The sequence below is a fragment of the Zootoca vivipara genome, chromosome 7 (genome assembly GCF_965207765.1).
Source record: "Zootoca vivipara chromosome 7, rZooViv2.hap1.1, whole genome shotgun sequence".
Taxonomy (NCBI): Eukaryota; Metazoa; Chordata; class Lepidosauria; order Squamata; family Lacertidae; genus Zootoca; species Zootoca vivipara.
In genome coordinates, this window is record NC_142590.1 from 7,203,089 (window position 1) to 7,224,251 (window position 21,163).

A 21,163-nucleotide genomic window follows, 5' to 3' on the forward strand; every position below is an offset into this window, starting at 1 on the left:
AGGCCTGGATGGCAAAAGACTGCAAACAGGGGGTGGGGTGAAGGGAAAGTGAAGTGGTGATTGTAAGGATGGGTTAATAGGACTATAACTGGACTGCTGACTATGGAACTTGCTGGATTGGTGGGGTGGAGCAGGTACTCGGGGGGAGTAAGGTTAGTTTGGGAATAGTTATAGGTTTAAAAAGTGAATTGATTCTGGAAAAAGGTGAAAATATGGAGGCCTATAGAGGGGTAAAAATTAGGCACGGGAAGAAAAAATGGGAGTTTGATTTCTCAGTGATTGGACAATAGGCGAAAATGATAATAGTTTAAAAGTGGTATAAGATATAAAGGTGTATGTTATAAAATATGAATTATGAAATTGTTGAAGATGATAAATAAGGGAGGAAAACCGGGGAAGGGTGGGAGGGTGGGGAAGCCCACAAAATATGGTTTAACAATTATGAATTTAACAATTATGATGAATTTTTTTTTGTCTTTTTTCCTTTTTGTCTTTTTTTTTCCTCTTCTCTTTTTTCTCTTTTTCTCTTTTTGTATTTTCTTTTTTTTTTGGTATGACAATAGATGGTTGGATGGATGGACTCCTGCGTACTGCCCTGGTTCACTGGAGCTCCCTGGTGGCAGGGGGGGGCTTGGGGGGCAGGGGAGGGGGAGGAGGACAGAAACCCAATCATAAAATGGACCACTTCTGACTGATCACCTGCGTGGGATACTTCTGTGGCAGGGGAGGACCCATGGAGGGGGGTGGGAAGAAGGTGGAAAAGGTGTTTATGTATGTACCATCTTTTGTAATTTGTAAAAATCAATAAAAATTATGTTAAAAAAAAAAAGAAGTCTCATAAGTTGGGATATCTCTCTGATTAAGAGGAATAATTCCAATAATAGAGCATCTTTAGCTTATTTTTATTATAAATGAAAGCTCCATTATAATATGCGCCTTTCGAGTTGCGTTCATCAAAATTCTAGATTTATCTCTGTGTTTCTTTAGCCTGATTAACCAGAAACTAATAGCCTAGTTCAGAGCTGGTAGTGAAATGCCAGGGTAGCACCGATAGAGGGAAGCACCCCAAGTCGTCAGTGTGGTATAATTGGGAGAAATGGAAGGTGATATGAAATTGGGAAGTCAGCTCTTTGCCATTGAGAATGGATGTGCTTCTAAAGGGGCATTAGTATGAAAACCCGGGGAGGGGACCTTGTTGCTTACTCCTCGAATTGTGCAAAAGAACAGGCCTGTAATGGTTGCCATGGTGACAGAAGTATGTTCATTATTTTTTCAAAGGCCTCCCACCCCATTACGCTCTTATATGCAGTTGCTAGCTTCAGGGAGGAGGGGGAGGGGGGCTCCGAGCCACCAGCCTAGAAACCAATAATCCTCTTTATGGAAGGCCAGGTTGCTGTTGGCTGCCACCATCTCTTTGTGTAGGAGCCGCTGAACATGTTACAGCTGTTCTGGTGGAATTGTTTTCCTTCATTGATTGTCGTAGTCAAGGAAATGTCTGGCTCTTTCCCAGAGTCTGATTCTCATGCACATATTTATATAGATTAGCTAGACTCCTTTGGGACAGGGTTTTGAATAGCCACATCAAGCACTTAAGCTGCATTATCTATGGCAGTGATCCAGGCACATTTATGCGTGTAATTGTGACTGAAATTAGTAGGACTTGCTGCATATAATGCGTCTAGCCTGGGATACTGGGAAGTTTCACCCATATGAGCACAGGGGGAGATAATTCATTGTGTAGGATATTAGCAGTTCTTTTCTTGAAACTTGTTGCTTCTGGTAAAACATTTACCCTTCAAAATCAACAGCCAAGGTTGTGGTGTGCTCTCCTCTCATTCAGCCTCGTAACTAAAACATGTCAACAGATATGAATCCCTCTCAAACCATAACTTGTAGGGATAGCATCCTACTAGATGTTGTTGTTTTGTTTGTATTCCCCAATATCCTGAGCTGCATAACGTTACACATGAACCTCAAGTATTGTGATTTTTTTCAATACAAGGTATATAAGAGGAGGAAAGCAGAGAGGCAAGCACATCTGCAGTGCTATAAATCCTAAAATCAGACAGAAATTTATCTTGTAAATTTCCCATCCAGCTTCAAACGCTAAACCATTTATTTGACCAAACTTAAACCACATGAATCATTCATTTTACCTCCCACTGTGCCAAGTATCATAGATCTCAAATGCCTTGGCTCCCGAACGATCGAAACCTAGGAGTGAGTGTTCCGGTTTTTGAACGATTTTCAGAAGCCGAACTTTCAGCACAGCTTCTGATTCGCTGCAGGATGCTCCCAATCAGAAGCCACACCTCGGTTTTCGAACAGTTCCGGGAGTTGAACAGTCTCCCGGAAATCATTCTGTTTGAGAACCAAGGTACGACTGTACTAGTTTCTGACTTAGTAACATGTGTTGCTAAATTGGCATCTGCAAATAATATTACCTTTAATATAAGAGGACAAATTTGTACTATCACTTCTACTTTCGATTATACTGACTTTGTACTTCCTTCTGCATATGTTGATTATCTTCTAAAATAAATAATAAGGAATGTATGCATTCTGGATAGTCCCCTTTGACTCAGGGGAAAGTTTGACCGACTGGGTGAGCTCCTGCCTTGTCTGGTCCGCACAAGAACTTCCATTTCCACAGTGGGACTTCCCCTCTCCCCTCTCTCCCCCCCCCACCCCTGCACCCTTCCCACATCTGTTCCAGAGGGTTGAAGGAGCATCTAGAACCGATTTAGCGCCAGGGGGAAGGGTGTGTGTGTGAAATCCCATTGTAGAAGCAGAAGGCCTTTGCATTGAAGGGCCACCTTACTTAGAATAGAAGCCACTGTCCCGCATGTGTGTGGGTGCATCCCCCCCATAATCTGTTGTCAAATAATTCTGAATTACAGTGGTACCTTGGGTTAAGAACTTAATTTGTTCTGAAGGTCCGTTCTAAACCTGAAACTGTTCTTAACCTGAGGTACGATTTCTGGGTTAGCGGAGTCTGTAACCTGAAGCGTCTGTAAGCCAAGGTTCCACTGTATTTTAAAGCACAGATGAGCTGCTTATTCCAAAACCAGTCAGATTGAAAATTTGAGCCACTGCCTTAGCTTTGATACATTTAAAAACAGATCTAAACAATACTGTGAAGTGGGATGTCAGCAACTTGAGAATATACTAAATTATCCCAAATCTATTTCAGGCTGTTTCATAACCATCTATTTTTTTCATTAAATGGGTTCCAGCAACCAACAGCAATTAAGATGGGGAGAATCTCTTAACCAAACAGCTTGATTAAGTTAGCTGTTACGACATCTATTAAGTGAATTACCTTTTTCATCTCTTAAATTGTGTGGCCTTTTCTTAACACCTTATCTATTATAATAATTATGAATGATTATACAAACATATGCAGGAGGCAGTGGAAGACAGGAGTGCCATGGGGTCACAAAGAGTCGGACACGACTAAACGACTAGACAACAATACAAACGTAACTGGAAGAATGAAACAGTGCTTTGGAAACTAGCACCCTCGAAAGCAGTGGCTTTCAAACTGTTCTGAAGAAACTTGGGACTCTCAGGAGCTTGTCAGGGTTCCTGAATGAAAAAATAATTTGCCCACATGTTATTTACTCAATAATAAACAGGTCCAGAGGAGTATTGGATTTGTTCTGAGTCAATCCCTTGTCACTGAGTCAATCCAAGTCACTAAGGGAATCCAAACCAATTACTTACAAGCCAATAATTTTTAAAAGGCACCCCAAAGATTTTTTTCTGCGAGATCTGTCTGATATTTATTCAGAATGTTTGTATTCCACTTTACAGCCCCAAGAGGTTCTCAGAGCGACTTAAGAAAGATTTGCACAATATAATCGCATTCAAGAAGAATAGTACTTGTTGCTTATTTTGTAAAATTTATATACCACTTGATAGTTTATTTCAAAAACCTCACAACCACACTTCAAAACAAAAAAAGATAAAAGATGAAAAAAGTTTTAAAGTTTTTTTAAATATTTATTGTGTGTTTTTAGTTGTATCTGTTTTAATTTTTGCTGTGGGCTGCCTTGGGTCCTGCCCTGGGAGAATTATGGGCCATTAAATATCATACCGCGACGGGGTGAGCTCCCGTTGCTCGGTCCCAGCTCCTGCCAACCTAGCAGTTCCAAAGCACACAGTGCAAGTAGATAAATAGGTATCGCTCTGGCGGGAAGGTAAACGGCATTTCCATGCGCTGCTCTGGTTTCACCAGAAGTGGCTTAGTCATGCTGGCCACATGGCCTGGGAAAACTGTCTGCGGAAATGGACAAACACTGGCTCCCTCGGCCAGTAAAGTGAGATGAGCGCCGCAAGCCCAGAGTCGTTCGCGACTGGACTTAACTTTCAGGGGTCCCTTTACCCTTTAAATTCATTCCCCGTGTCTGCTGTCATGGGATTGCTGTTTATCACATGGTGGTGTATGTTTTCATTCTACAGTGGGAAGTGATGAAGACAGGATGTTTGTGTTACTGTGTTTCCTGAAGTGGGACTATTGTCCTTTGTTCTTTTTCTTTGCTACCTGATGCTAGAGAGAGAGGGAGCCAAGTTGCAGTGCTCCATGTGTGTTTTTATGTAAATAAACGTAGATTAGCCAAAATGCTGAGTTGCTGAGTTCTGTTACGCAACTGCGCAAACTCTGCGGATCCCTAAGTGTGCTAATGCTTCTTGGCATTAGTCACTGTGATGTTTGGGCTGGAGAATGCTTTTGAAGCTCCTGAACGATCGACCAGGAGGGAGAGAACATGTCAGTCGGGCATGTGTTTTTACCAAGGTCCTAGTCGTGAGTAGGAGATCCTAACACATACATACATACATACATACATACATACATACAGAATCATACCGGCAGCCAGTGTGCCCAGCCATTAGTGCCCATCAGCACCCTGGCTACTGCATTCTGTACCACTTGAAGCTTCCAAACAGTCTTCAAGGGGAGCCCCATACAGAGCACAGCACAATTGTACTAGGTGTGAGTCACTGAAGTTGCGACCACTCTCTTGAGCTGCTTGCCTAAGGCGGAAATATTAACATTTGCATAATAGTTCTTTAACAATTCCTGGTCAAGGGAGGTCTTCTTAAGGAGAAGGTTCACCACTGCCTCTTTAACGGGGTGAGGGGGCAATACCTTCCCCACCTGCATTGGGGCATGAGCTTGCTTCTGTGAGCCTGATGGGCAAGGGACAAGAAGTTTGGTGATCAGGTGGGCCCCTTCAATAGCTTGCCCATATGATTAGGCCACAACAATTGAAACAGGAACACGCATTGCGTAGAATATGTCCAGATGAATCCTAACAATAGCTTCAAATTTCTTCAAATTTGGGTGCTGAGTCAAAACAGGGCCTCCCACTTGATCCAGGTCTCAGTGATGCTTGCCAAGCTAGCCCCCTCATCCACAATCAAGTCATGGGTGATAAATGACTTATTTTTGACAAAAATAAGCACCACCAAACTAAAGCTTTGATTGCCTTGCTTCACCCAATTCTGATGGCTGAGGGATAGCACGGAAGAAGTAAAGGTTTTGATATATCTTAACAACCTATTCACATGATGGTTAAACTTTGTGGAGGTCATGTTCCTCCATTTAAAGGCACTGTCTATGTGTGATAGAAAGGCAACCAAAATGGAAGAAATCCAGGTAGCCAGTTAATTGAAAATAACACATGATAACATGGCTATGTGAATCTTTTTTTAATACCAAAAGCTTACTAACTGAGTACTTAATTACGGCAGGTGCCCGATGGAATGAGAGGTAATTTCTGCCTCCTTGCAGTGAAATTATTTTCAGCGGCCTTATAACTCAGGACAGCTGAATTGTAATAGCTGCAATTCCAGCAAAGTCTGATAAATGCTGTTTATGTTGCTTAACAGGGTCTGCCAGTGGACCCTGTGGAGACTTGACCGTACAAGTGAACAAGGTGTGAACAGAAAGACCAATGTGCTGAGTTTCCAGTTCTTAGGAATTCAGGAGGGGAAAGGTCCAATCTTTATCAAACACGTTGGGGAGGGGGCGGGGGGAAACCCTAAAGCCACTTACTAAACATAGGTAGTAAATTATTTTCAAAGAGCTTAGAACTGCTGGATGTGCAGACACAAATCCTGTCTTAAAATAATGGCTTAAATTAAACGTTTCATTTTCTTTTCTACAGGGCTTTTAGTAAATTAGCTTAAATATGTGAAATTTACGTAACTGTTACATTCCTAGCAGGGTGCCTGTTCATCATAATATTGGGGGTGGGGAGCAGCAACAGCAGCTTCGTGTTATTGAGAATTTGTCCTTCTTGTGAAAAAGGCTAACGTAGGAAAATCCATTTCCTCCCCATTCTGTTCATTAATTCTGAAGTACGCTCTGCTAGGAGGTCGGATACACATGTGCAGTTTGCGTGAATGTGGGGGACAGAGGAGTGGGACAGCTACTGAAGCCTCAATCATTCAGAATTTCACAAGGGGCTGAGTGGATGCTGCTGCAAAACAAGCTAGAGCTGCTAAACAGGAAGGAAAGATTAGGCGGAAGCCGGGGATGGGAGGAGGAAAATGGCAGAGCATGAGCAAATACTAAAATAATAATACTAAACTCTCGGGAGAACACACACATGGAGTGAGGAAGTGGCACACAGAGAACCATTTAAAGAGTGAGCAGGCACTTCAACAGGAGAAAGGTTGAAGGTACCAAAGGCCCTTCATGAAATCTTATGCACACAAGGATCAACAGATTTTCCTGCTCCTGGTGACTCAGGAAGCTTCGGAAAATCTTCAATGCACATGCCGAGGCTCCAAGAGTCTTGCAAGCCAGGTTAGGGTGCATGTTTCCTCCATCATTGCTCCTCCCGCAAGGTTTAGTGCTTTCGGGGGCGATGAGATTGGCTGTTGCTCAAACTTCTTTGAGGAAGGGGTAGTTCTGACTGAAGACATAGGTCCGTGGCTGCCAAGGCTTCCCCATCTTATTTTTTGGGAGTTGTGGGTTAGACAACTTTCTCAAAGGCCACATTTGCATGTAAAGACGAGACTGACTATTTGTGGCTTATTGTAGTTTTTAAGGATTCAGCATGGTGATGAAACATGCTGTCTTAATTGCTTCCACTTTTCCAGGCAAACCAGAAAAAGTTAGCTTCATATTGCATCAGAACCAGATATCATGATATTTCATTAAAAATCATACTCTGCTTGATTGTAAAAAAAGAAAAAAAAAACCTCAAAGCTGGTTACAAAAAAAGTTAATAAAATTATCAAAACGACAATAATTTAAAACTTTCAAGAAGTTAAAATAACAATAGACTTAAAACTTGCATCCGTTTTCTAAACATCCTGGGTAGGCTTGTCTAAAATAGAATGTTTCTAGCAGGCAACAGAAACTTCTCTTCTACTTCTGAAGCTAAGCAGGTCTTGCTCTAACCAGGTAAACCATATGTAAGCTTCCTTGCAAGGCAGGGCAAGCTGCAAGTACAGTGGTACAGTACCTCGGTTTAAGAACAGTCCGGTTTAAGAATGATTTGGTTTACAAACTCTGCAGAACCAGAAATAGTGTCTTGGTTTGAGAACATTACCTCGGTCTAAGAATGGAATCCAAACGGTGGAAGGGCACTGGCGGCGGGAGGCCTCATTAGGGAAAGCACGCCTCAGTTTAAGAACGGTTTTGGTTTAAGAATGGACTTCCAGAATGGATTAAGTTCGTAAACCGAGGTACCACTGTATAACAAGTATTAAATGATCCTTCCTTCTCAGGAGTGAGCCCAAGAACTTTTGCCACCTGAGACAAAAGGATGAGATGATGTTTTTCCATGTTTTGTGCACTGAAGTCAGTCGCACTAGCAATCAGATCTTTCTTTAGCACTTGTAAACAAGGCAGTGTCCTCTGCCGCACCTGACTGAGAGAAGCAGGTTAGCGAAGGGCAGGATCTTGGCACATGTAGCTCTATTCTCCCAACACCTCCCCGTTGCTCTTTGCCCCTTAGTATCTGTTGCTTCACTCTTGCCTAGTGGTAGGGCTGGTGCTTTGCATTCCACATTACTGCCTAAAATTAGCAGGATTTGATAAGGGGGCTGGCAGAACTGCTTCTGTACCCTTACAAGGGAAGGGGAAAGTGAATGCAAGACAGGGAGTAGAGTTCAGTGTAGGGCTTCGTGGTACTTTAACTATACTCTCTGTTCAGCTTCTCATCTGAGCGATTGATAGCCTAGCCTAAAGCTGAAGTGAATGTAGCTTGGGATGAATGAAACCCTTCTGACTTAGTAGGTGGAACAACATGATTCATGTTCAGTCAGAAGGCCTGTATCTTACTGTAGTACTTATCTGAAGATTAAGGCAGCTTTTTCATAACCCCATAGATTTCCTGGTCCTATTATCATGGCTTTAACAATAAGCAGAAACCGCAACTACCTGCAGCGACTGACCCTCCCAGAATGCTTATCACATGCTATTGTGCTCTGTGCCAGTTCTTCGATAACACAGGGCATTGATTTTCTGCTCCTTTCCCCTCAAGCTGCATTGAACAGAATATATTGTTTGCCTTCTCTAAGATAAATCGAGAGAGTAAATAAAGTAAATTCATTCAAAGCAAATGTAATGTATCGGAAGGAAGCTATTCTGCTTTCTGCCTTCCATATTGCCTGGCAGTTATTTCAAGAACTTATCAATCCACATTAGAAAAGGGTGCAAATTTGTATTATTATTTTTCATTACAATGCAATATTCTAAGCACATTAGTCAAATGTGTGACTTGTTTTTGTGATGGCAGAAAAATGAATGAGTGAGACACAGTAAGGCTATAAGTGCACAAAGGACATGACAGCTGTTTATTACAAAATAGTAGTTCACCACAAAGTATGCTTGGTAATATATATCACTGATATAAAACTGCAGGCTTTGCAGGCTAGTGCTTGTGCATTGTCTATCTGTGATTTTGATTGACAAAACAAACAAACAAACATGTACAGTCACTTCTTAAAGTATGACAGAAATTAGAGGCTGCTGAGCACGTCACCTTCCAAGTGCATAGTGGAGACGTTTTTTCTCCGCATAAGGATTTTCTTATTGGAAAAGATGTGTTGAGGCAGACCTCAGCGCTTTTTACAGTTTTGAGATGTAAGTTATTTTTAAAACAGAACTTGAGATTCTGTGCCAAATGAGCCCAGTCGTCTTCCTGTGTTGTACAGATGCCAGAGAAACCAAGTACTTAGCGCAAAATAATATATAGTTATTCTACAATAAATGAAATAAAAAATAAACGAAGTCGTTAGAATGCACACTCAAAAAAAATAACCCCATACCAGGAAACAAATTGGTATGTAAAAAGTCATTTAAAACATGCATATACATGTTTTGTAGAGTGGTTTAATTACCGTAAACATCCAGCTAACTAGAATTAGCTTAATAAAATTAAAATGATAACAAGGGTGGATTGTGATGAATTGTCTATTGTTTTGAAAAATAAAGTAAAACACGTACTTATTTGAAATAGGCAATAAAGGTTTTTTTTAAAATTCCATCTTCTAATAATCTGAACTAATGAGTGGCAGGTCTAAAGCACAACAGCTTTTCCTAACTCGTTATCACCTGCACTTCCTGCTGCTTCTTTTAAAGGGTTCGTTGTTTCCAAATACACACAGACATCATCATAAGCACATACAGCATGTATCCTTTTTGCAAATGAAGCAGGCCTATGGCGCTTGGGGACTCTGGATGGAATACCAATGCCCTGATTTTCCAGCCTTGCAAACAGCACTGAAGAGGACTGGTAGGACTCGCTAGTGGAGATTGAGATATAATTGCCTGCCTAGAGCAACATCTTTCCGCTACATCACCTGAATACTAATGAGGAGAAACAATAGGGAAGAAAGGTGGCAGGCAGAACCCCAGGAAAGGAGGTTTGGAAGCAGGGGTGGTGATGGCGTTGTGGGCAAACAATTCAAGAGGTGAGACCAAGAGGCCAGGAAAGCTGTGTGCTTTTCATTGTGTGCGTGTTTTGCGAGCTTCCTGGTTCCTTCATTTGTAGTGAAATCTTAGCATAAATTATAATTTGCCCACGTCAATAATTCAACTACTAGAGGGTACAGACTAGTTCAGCTGCTGTGGAAGAGAATTATGGCCTGGGGTTGCGGAGGCAGAAAAGCCTGCTTCTTTGAATTAGCTTGGCTGCTAATGCAGCGCAAGATGTTAATAGAGTTCTCTGCCATGCCTTCCTCACAGGGACCTGCCCCTTTTAGTATCAATTTCTGAAAATGATTTGATCTTACTTTGAGGCTGCCTTTAGAGCAAAACTATTTTTACTCCCCCCCCATCTCTCTGTTTGTTTTTTATACTATGGTTGGTATGACTGACTTACCACTTCCTAATTAAGACCCACTGAAATCTGTGGGTTTAAGTTACTGCTGACTAAAGTAAGTCTACCAATTTTAGTGGGTTTGCTCTGTTTGACTTGGCCATAGACTAACCTATTGCTCCTGTCAGAATTTATTATTATTATTTCCTAGTTCTAGGTGATGCTCTGACAGAAGATCTCAGCAATACAGCGTGAGAGTGCATAGAAAACCGTACTTTTCCGTTTATAAGACGCCCCCATGTATAAGACTCCCCCCTATTTTGGGGGACTCAAGTTTAAGAAAAGGGGGGGGTTCTTGAGGTATTTTTGCGGAAGATTAACCAGAGTTTTACAGCTTGGGGGGAGGAATTGCTAAAAATCACTCAACCGCTGGCAGCCGACAGTCACCCACTTGCCACAGCGACAGACAATCGCCAACAGAGCCTTCCCCAGCGAAAAATCTCTTACCATGTATAAGATGAAGCACGTTTTTGAACATTATTTTAAAGTAAAAAAAAAAAACCTCGTCTTACACACAGAAAAGTACAGTAATTGCAGTGCTTTGGGAGTCTGGAGGAATAGTGTGAACACGAGACTGATCGGTGTTTGGAATACTTAAAACAAAAAAATCTGAAGTTTTTTTGTATAGGGTACAAAAAACCTCTGATAGCTGCAGCCACATGGTAAAATGGCAAATATTCACCTGGCAAATTATGGAAATTGCTACCTCAGGGTGGAATGATGGCCTGAGACTTGGGTTGCTCTAAAACAGGATTTGACAGAATCATGGAGGACAAGATTTGACAGGATTTGACAGAATCATGGAGGTCATAACTACTGCTTATGACAGGCACCCCCAACCTGCGGCCCTCCAGATGTTTTGGCCTACAACGTCCATGATCCCTAGCAAACAGGACCAGTGGTCAGGGATGATGGGAATTGTAGTCCAAAACATCTGGATGGCCGAAGGTTGGGGGTGCCTGGCTTATGATAACTATGTGCCGTGTTTCTCATATTATAAGACATGTATTATATTTATTTTTTCCTCAAAAAAACACACTATGGCTTATTTTCAAGGGATGTCTTATTTTTTTCCTCCTCCTCCTGCCGCGGCCGGCATTGCTGCTGTGCCTATCACTATGTCTTATTTTTGGGGTATGGCTTATATTCCTTGAATGCTTAAAAATCCTGCTATGGCTTATTTTATGGGTATGTCTTAAAATATGAGAAACAGGGTGCTATCTCAAGTATTGGAGGTGATATGGGGGAACACATGGGGAGAGTGCTGTTGTGCTTTGGGGCTTCCTGTAAGCATGTGGTTGGCCACACTGAGAACACGATGCTGGAGTAGATGGGATGTAGTGCCAGAAATGTGGAACAGCGTGTAAGCACGGCAGAAAATGGAATGAGTGAACGAGAGAGCGGCGATTCACACAGAACCTAGAGGTAGAAAATGGATTAAAAAGACTGCAACTGATCCTTCAGTAGTAGCGCTTGTCCTAAATTTTCATTTCCCAACTCAAAAAAGGTGTCCAAAAATACGTATATTAAGGGAAAGTATGCATACATACATACATACATACATACATACATACATACATACATATACACACACAAATAACACAAATGTTTTACGTTGAGGGAAATTGCTTGCAAAAATGTATGCATTAGGTGAAATGTTTACTAAAGTGCTGACGCATTTTTACGAGGACATTTTAAAAAATGCAAACTGATGCAGAAATGTGAGGAACTGAATTAAAGAATATGAAAATGACAAACAGAGAGAAACTGAATTTGGCAGAATTCGTCTCTCCTTATTCATGGCTAGAATTATCCTTTAGAGATTTTGTGTGGATGCTTGCAACTAGATTAATAAGCCTTCTCTTCAGAGGCCATGCTAGCGTTGAGAGGTTGCTAGAAGGCATGATTTGCTATCATGAATGTAAGATTGGTGGGCAATAAATTTATTTCACAGAGGAAAATGGTCATCCCAGGGGTTAAATATTGTGGAAGAGCCTCTGGGCAAGTCAAATGTTAGTACAACTAAAGCGTTCTTGCTGCTTTGCAGAACCTTTAGACACATTAGTAAAGTGATTTTCAACTATATGCAGAACAAGCTTGGCTGTGAATACAGATTATCTCACTGTGTAATGGAGAACTAGCTAATTCTTCCATCTACCTGATGAAGAGTTCTGTGGAACCTGAATTTTATTTTACATGTCAGGAACTACCATAGTCTGTTTTTTTATAAGCTTTATATTGTAGTAGCTTGGACCTTGTGGCAGTAGCAGATCTGATTAGAGCAGGTTTAATTCTCAAAGCTACCAACATGAGTCTGACCAAACTGCAGGAGGCAGTAGAAGACAGGAGTGCCTGGCGTGCTCTGGTCCATGGGGTCAGAGTCAGACACGACTAAACAACAACAACAATTCCAGGCTGTCTTCAAATTTCTAGTTTTAAATTCCTGTAGGTGGGCAGGCAGCTCAGTGGGGTTGGAGGTGGGGGAGGGAGAGGTGGGGTCGCTTCAGCAATGAGGGCTTGGCTGGCGCCCCCCGCCCAGTGTACTCCCCCCCTGCCCACCCTGGACGGTGCGTTGCTTCTTGTGCAGAACCTCTTCAAACGTCAGCAAGATTTTACTGTCTTTGTTCACTCATTGATGTTTAGCTTCTGTCCATCAAAGCTGAAACACTGAGTTTACCTACATGTCCTTAAAAAAAAGTATCTTTTCAGAAGAGAGACCTTGATGCATGTATAGTTACTCTCTATCACTAAGCTTGGGTCTGAAATATATAGAGAGTTTAGCAGGCATCCCCAAACTTCGGCCCTCCAGATGTTTTGGACTACAATTCCCATCTTCCCCGACCACTGGTCCTGTTAGCTAGGGATCATGGGAGTTGTAGGCCAAAACATCTGGAGGGCCGAAGTTTGGGGATGCCTCGTTTAGAGGTTAGAGTTCTTTATGTAGAGTTTTGAGGTTATTCAGAACCATATGTTAAGTGATGGAGGAGCTGGGATAGGCTAGCCCACCTTTGGTGTTTACACATTTTTTCCCCTTAATACTTGTAAAATATTGAAGTAGACTACAAAGTGCAAGCTTCTGTCACAATCAATCTGCCTTCAGGGTCCCAGGGTGGCTCAAGACTCCCTGCCCGCCACCCCAGCAAGGCAGATTCCAAGTACTATCCTTTATAACCTGCCCTTCATTGCACTAGAATTTCCCAGTGGAATTAATACATTTTTGTTACTTAAAATAAATTTTCTGAACTGAACATTGCTGCTGCATTTTCCTATGTGCAGAAGCATACACTTCCATCTACTGGGCAACATGTGAATGGCAGCCTTGTCAGTGATTATAATAATAATAATACAGTAAAAGTAATTCAGATTTATGTTTTTCCCAAATGCTCAAAGCATTTCACATCCATAAACAAACAAACCATCCTGCATCCAGTATTATTGATCCTGCACGGTATTTCACTCTGAAGTACCACTCATTAAGCATGATGTCTACATGCTGTTCCATAAGAGAGACCTTGATGCAGCCATAGTTACTCTCTTTCACCAAGCTTGGGGCTGAAATATAGGGAGTTTAGGGGTTAGAGGTACTTATGTAGAGTTTTGAGGTTATTAAGAACCTTATGTTAAGCAATGGATCTCTCCATCAGAAGTCAGGCAGGTGGCGATAGCACCAGCTGCCCTCTGGGGTCTCATGAATACCCCTTATTAAGTTATATGAACCTGTGTGGTCTGCTTACCTTAGTGATGTATTCCCTAGACCATACATCGGCAACCTCCAGCCCATGGAGGATGTTTATCTGGCCCACTAGCCGCCCCCTCGACAAGTCCCCTGCGCGCTGCGCTAAACAGGCGCAGCGCGGAGACTCGCCGAGCGGCGCCGGAAATTGTGTCTGCGCAGCCGCAGAAACGATTTCTGGCGCTGCAGACATGCTCAGAAGCCATTTCCGATGCCCTGGACATTAATTTTAAAAAGTTTTAGAAAAGAAAAAAGGAAGAAAGCTGATGGTAGCGCAGTTCATAGTGCATGAGACTTAACCTCACGGTCATGGGTTGGGCAAACGGATACTGTCAAAATTAATGTCAGTGTTACTCAAATTCATGACATAATTTTGTGCTCCTTGTGCAAAATGCTATTAAGGTTGCCCCCAGATGTATCCAAGCTCATAACTAAACTTCATTCCAGCTGAATGGTCGTCTCATTTTTATACAGCGACACTGTTCTTTTTTCTTGCAGTTCGAAAACACAGCGACCACCAAGTGTTCTTCTACCTGTGGATCCTCTTCTATTTTGTCAGCTCCTGCTACACCCTCATCTGGGACTTGAAGATGGATTGGGGTCTCTTTGACAGGAATGCTGGCGAAAATACTTTCCTGCGGGAAGAGATTGTCTACCCACAAAAGGTGCGTATGCAGGTTGCTTTTGTGAAGATCTTTATTTGAAAACTTGGGAGGATTTGAACTGTTGGCCCTTTCACACCCTGAGGACATTGGCTTGTGATGCCATCCATTTGAGCAAATGAATCCCACCCATATTGAACACTGGAGCTGTCACAAAAAACCAAGTGCCTTTGAAGGAGAGAATTACGGTAGCTAAAACAAAGTAACTTTCATTTTAACACATTCGGCGCATGTGTTGTTGTTAGGTCAGTACAGTGGTACCTCTACTTACGAATTTAATGCGTTCCGAACACACATTTGTAAGTCGAAAAAAATTGGAAGTCGAATCCCATAGGAATGCATTGGGAGAAAAAATTCGTAAGTAGAAGCAACCCTATCTAAAAATTCGTAAGTAGAAAAAAATCCTATCTAAACTGCATCCAAGATGGCGGATGGAGCTCCATTCGTAAATAGAGTTATTCGTAAGTAGAGGTGTCACGTTAGTCCCCAGTCACCTTTCGTCTGTCCTTTACCCGGTGCCACCCACCTCCCTCCAGAGTTGGATTGGCACCCCTGCCTTAGGACGACTAAGCTATGACTGGTTGGTCTAACTGGAAGAATCAGAGCCAACGGTAGCTGCCACCAGCAATTTGCCTTTACCAGCAAATTGCGACTTATTACTTTAACACATGTCTGGTAGGTAACCAAGCAGCTAGGAACCAGATTGGCAATGTGGCTCAGGAAAGAACAAACTTACCAGAATTCCTTTTTAACTATTTATTAATAAGAATAGTTAAGTAAACAGGTATAACAAAGTGTTACAAAATATAACAAAGTAAAAGCAGTTCTCATAAAAGGAATTACAAACTTAAAACAAGAAACAAACTAACTTACTTAGAGAAATAGAATCAAAGCTACGTCTCTCCCTCGGGCAGACCGCAGCATACAGCCCTCCGGCAATTAGCTGACTGGTGGAACAGACAACACAGACAAAGGTTTCCCCCCCCCCATGTTGTTGAACAAAAGACCACTTTCTCTGGGGGGGGGGTTTAAATCCCTGAGGCACACCTTAGTCCCACGTGGGGATTGCCGATAGATACCCAATCATCATGGATTTTCATTCAAACAGACCAATCAATGGATTGACAATCGTTGACTTCAGTCATCAATTAGTGAGATTACGCAGGTGCCCTTTGTTGACTCATTACTCATTCCAGAGAGCAATTAACTTCCTGACTCTCAGACCTCTCAGAGAGGGCTACCCTCCCTAAATTGCTTATCACAGGAATGCCAGAGTTTACAGCTGCAAGGGAGAGATTCTTCACACTACATCAAAAGGGCAGGAAGGATTAAAGAAACCCTCCCTTCCTGAGTTCAAGAATTAAGATTCCCATAGATTCCTCTTCAGAGCCAGAGTCCCATCAGGCTCTGCGTTTCCCACAATGCTTCACTAACACCAGCAACAGAAATGTATACAGTCTCACGACTGTAATTGGATATATCCACATAAGGAAGAACTGGGACAATTGGGGGGGGGCAGAATCTGTTCCTATTCTTCTCCCTCCCCTCTCCCCCACCACCTCAACCCTTACGAGATTATCTTGTTTGTATATACACAATCACAACAGAGCCATATGGGAATTTGCTGTCCTGTCCTGCTCTGCTCTTGCCTCTCCTCCCCCCTCACTTACCTGTGGTTGACATGAAGCAAGAACCAGTGGCAGGTTGTGACCCCAAGACAAACAGGTTGGGTCTTGGTTGGTCTGATAGGAGAGCAGGGGCCGCCTGGTAAGTGATTGCTTTTAGGTACAGCAACAAGGGGGCATGTCGTATGCAGAAACCCTCATAGGCAAGAGGCACAATTTTCAAGTTGTCACAGCGCCAGCATCCGCTTTCAGGGAAGGTGTGCTATATTTCTTACAGCTAACTTTTTGCCCAACACCAGGCTTGGGCAGTATAGACAAAAACCATGGCCATGGCCATCTGTTGTTAATAGTTACAATGGTTTGCTTACAAATGCAGTCAAATGCAGTCCACCAGGTTTCCAACAAGTCCACCCTTAAGCCCCAGCTATGCCCCTCACTGGTCCTATTTTGCACCCTCCTTGATCATTTTTGCCTGGCTGAACAGTGTTCTAGAACTCTGATCATGTATATTGCTTGCCTGAATGAAGGAGTGCAAGGAGCGTGTTGAGTCCATTGACATCCTATGCCTTTTTAAAATGTGACTCTTTTGGTGTGTGTGGGGGGGTGTTATTGGGTTGGTGTATTTATTTTGATTATATATATTGTGGTTTTTGTGTTGATCTTTTCTGTGAACCGCCCCGAAACCTCCGTGTATAGGGCAGTATATAAATTCAATAAATAATAATAATAATAATGAATGTGTGTACAGACTAGCCTACTCTACAAAGGTAACATTTACATGTTTTGCTCCTCCCACCGCTGGCATGCGAACGGTTCCCCAGAATGCAGTCCTCAGGCTGAAAGACCTTTAAAGTCCTCTCTGGCAACAGGGTACTGTATTTGGAAAACAGCCAATCAAGAAGCATGCTGTCTCGCTGCCAGATCTTAAGGAATGAAGCTGTTGTTCCTGTTGCTGTTGTTGTTAGTGTAATGTTGGTCCTTTGACAAATCAGCTGTTTATCTCGCTTTTTTGTGATGATACTTTTATGTAGGATGGGAATATAGACTCTTTTGTCTGCACACAGAAACCACCTTGACCATACAGAATAAGCAAACCCAAGGGCTGGAAACTTCTTTTGCTCTACACTTTTATTTGAAGGTGGATGTGGTTGATAACCCTGCTCTGCATTACAGCGGTCTTTTCCATCTGTTTCCTCAGGCCTATTACTACTGTGCCATTGTTGAGGATGTGATTCTGCGCTTTGCATGGACTATCCAGATCTCTCTTACTTCCATGCCAATCCACCCTTATGCCGGGGATATCATCACTACTGTGTTTGCACCACTTGAGGTTTTCCGGTAAGATGCATTACCCAAACTACTACCCCAGTTTTTTGCAGACCAGGGTGGATTTGATTTAAATCAAGTCGATTTTTCAGACCCTCCTCACCCCTATTCAGTAATACTTGCCATTCTAGCATTTCCAGTTTTCTTCAAAGGAGCTCACACCACTGTACCATTTTCGCCATCGCTTTCATCTTTGCAGTGGTCCCACGAGACAAGCTGATTGTGAGGAAGTGTACAAGACTTCCTATATAGAATCGTACAGTTGGAAGGGACCTCAAGGGCCATCTTGTCCGACCCCTTGCAATGCAGGAATCTCAACTAAAGCATCCATGGCAGATGGCCATCCAAGCTCTGTTTAAAAACCTCCAAGGAAGGAGAGTCCACAACCTCCCGAAGCTGTCTGCTCCACTGTCGAACAGCTCTTGCAGTCAGAAAGTTCTTCCTGATATTTAGTCAGAATCTCCTTTCTTTTAACTCGAAACCCTGAAAATCTTGCTTTTTTTCAAGTGTCTGACATCTTTAAGTTACTTAACTCTTAGAAAGAAACTGTCCATTAATGACATTTATCAGTCACTTGTAAATTTAGTGCAGAAAGTTCCCCAGGAATGGTGGTTTTCCTCTGTTACCACCCACTTGGTAAGAGAGGGAAGTTTTGTTTTACAAATGGCTTTTATATTTTAGCAGCTGCTGGGAGCTTTCTGCATCTACAATGCATTTACCATATTTTTCCATGTATAAGACAAGCTTTTTTGACCCAAAAATGAGGTTCAAAGTTTAGGCTTGTATTATACACGGGTAGTGGTGAGGGGGAGGTGTGAATCGTGGTTTTTTTTAGCACGAGCCTGAGATTGTAAGCGGAGATAGGCCACTTGATTGTTGGGGGGGGGGGAGAGATGCCAAAAATCGCTCACCCATTGGAACGAAGTGCAAGCCCGATATTGTAAGTGGCAATTGTAAGCGATACAAGCAGTTGTGTGCTGCGTTCTGGCAGGTGAGCGATTTTCGGCATTCCCCCCAAATAATCCTCCCCAAAAGCTTAATCCCCCATATTTTCAAAATTTTGAGGCCCCCAAAATAGACAGAAAAATACGGTATGTCACTTACTACAGTTCTGTATCTTTCAGGCGATTTGTGTGGAATTTCTTCCGACTGGAGAATGAGCACCTGAACAATTGTGGTGAATTCCGAGCTGTCCGGGACATATCGGTGGCACCACTGAATGCAGATGATCAGACCCTGCTTGAACAGATGATGGACCAGGAGGATGGTGTCCGGAATCGTCAGAAAAACCGAGCCTGGAAGCGTAGCCAGAGTGTGTCCTTGCATAGACCGCGTCTTGCTTCTCAGTACGTATTTGTTTCTTTTTTGAACGAGAGTTCCTTCTCAGAGAGGGCTTTTCAACACTTTCCCTTGTCCCGCTGCTTTCCCCCGGGGGAAACAGCTCTTTAGTGCTCAGTCGGAGCAAATGGCAACTAGGTTTTCTGCATTGTTCTGGTTTAAAGCTGGGTTTAAAGTTTTTCCTGGGAAAGGAGCAGGACAAGGAGAAAACCACTCAGACCCATGCTTTTCAGGCACGGGACAAGCAAAGCTGTTGATGGGCCCTAAGCAAACCTAATACCATATCTGCAAGGCATTGCTGACAGATCCTTCTCTACAGCAAATGGACTCGATAAGTGTACTTGCACAATACTTCTGCTCAGCACAGTCTTTAGCAGGCATCCCCAAACTGCGGCCCTCCAGATGTTTTGGCCTACAACTCCCATGATCCCTAGCTAACAGGACCAGTGGTCAGGGAAGATGGGAACCGTAGTCCAAAACATCTGGAGGCCTGAAGTTTGGGGATGCCTGGTCTTTAGGAAGAGACTGCAAAATCTGCTCATGGCAGGCAGATTTAAGGAGGGCAGCCTGAACAAATTATGCAGGTGTTGTTTGATTATGAGTCACTGACAATAGACGTGATCACAATTTTTATTCCAGAGCTAGGTGAATAATCAAAATTTAGAAAAGGGGGAGGTTGTGAGCAAGACATAAGGAAAAGGCGGGATTTTTTGAAGAGCAAAGTCCTTCTAATAACTGCCTTATCAGGTGTAATGGTATTAGAGGCTTCCTCACGAGTAAGCAGCTCCAAACCCCGTGCTTGGTTTTTACAGGGTTTATTTATATACAGTACATATGTACAAGACAGAGCATCGAAAAGCATGACTGCACTAGTCCGATCCAGAATCTGGAAGCACCTCCCTTCGTGACTTCCTCCAGCATAGCCCCCTGGGCACCCTGAACCTCCTCCGATGATCCCTCCTCTTCCCCCCCTTCTCTGTTGGGGTGAGGGTGCTGGTGGAGCACCCTCTCTGCTAGAGCTGCTTAGTTGAGGGCTTCTGGAGCCTCCCCCTCTTGAGTGCTTTGGTCCGCCCTCGGCAGCCCTGTCTCTGGGAACCTCGTCTCCTCAACATCCCCAAGGGTCTGCACCTCCTCCTGAGCCCCCGTCCCACCTTCTAGAGGAAGCTGCCAGGCGCTAGGCTCTGGGGCTGTGGCAGCGTCTGAGAGCCAATCCACCAGACTCTCCGCTGACCCCTGGTGGTCCCCTGACACCCGGTCACTTTTGATCTTCAAGTTTTAGTACCTACTGCCTTCTATGTTTTTAAAATCAGCACTTTGGCAGTAACTGGAAACACCACCTTTTAAAAAAATAATGAAAGAATTAGTTGTCTGTAGTAAGTGGTGCTTTAGAATCCTGTCGCTCTAATTTTCTCCAAACAAACAAACAAAAAAAACCCTTGTGATTAAGGCAAGATTAAGGCTTTGAAAGTTCTAAGAAATTTAAATTTGGAGATCAGTGAAGCCGAGCAGGAAAGATGCAGCAATTAGGGCAGGATAGATTCAGTGTAAGAATGCCAAGCTATATGCAACCTGCTGGAGGAGACTCTTGAGAGTCCCATGGACTGCAAGAAGATCAAACCTATCCATTCTAAAGGAAATCAGCCCTGAGTGCTCCCTGGAAGGACAGATCGTGAAGCTGAGGCTCCAATACTTTGGCCACCTCATGAGAAGAGAAGAATCCTTGGGAAAGACCCTGATGTTGGGAAAGATTGAGGGCACTAGGAGAAGGGGACGACAGAGGACAAGATGTTTGGACAGTGTTCTCGAAGCTACGAACATGAGTTTGACCAAACTGCGGGAGGCAGGGCAAGACAGGAGTGCCTGGCGTGCTATAGTCCATGGGGTCACGAAGAGTCGGACACGACTAAACGACTAAACAACAAAAACAAATGGGCAGAGGCCATAACAGAGCTTTATAGCTTTGTTCACAGAGACCTCAAAATGTGTAGAGTCTACATGTAGCTGAGGAGTAAAAATATTCTCCCCCACCTAACCTGCTCAGACACCCTTGTCCTAGTCTACACAACCAGCCTCCATGAACTTTACCTCCTGATCTTGAGAAGTAAGGATGACACACATTAGACTTCTGTAAATCAG

At 43.0% G+C, this 21,163-nt stretch overlaps 1 protein-coding gene across 2 annotated transcripts in view; it reads left to right on the forward strand.

Moving 5' to 3' along the window:
* The window catches only part of XPR1 (xenotropic and polytropic retrovirus receptor 1), a 100,680-nt gene that overhangs the window by 77,141 nt on the left and 2,376 nt on the right, over positions 1 to 21,163 (forward strand). For both annotated transcript variants that reach the window (XM_088674862.1, XM_035124297.3), the window contains 3 exons: positions 14,575 to 14,741; positions 17,562 to 17,701; positions 18,814 to 19,035. In XM_088674862.1, coding sequence (XP_088530988.1) covers positions 14,575 to 14,741; positions 17,562 to 17,701; positions 18,814 to 19,035 — 529 coding nt within the window. The remainder of the gene's footprint in view (positions 1 to 14,574; positions 14,742 to 17,561; positions 17,702 to 18,813; positions 19,036 to 21,163) is intronic.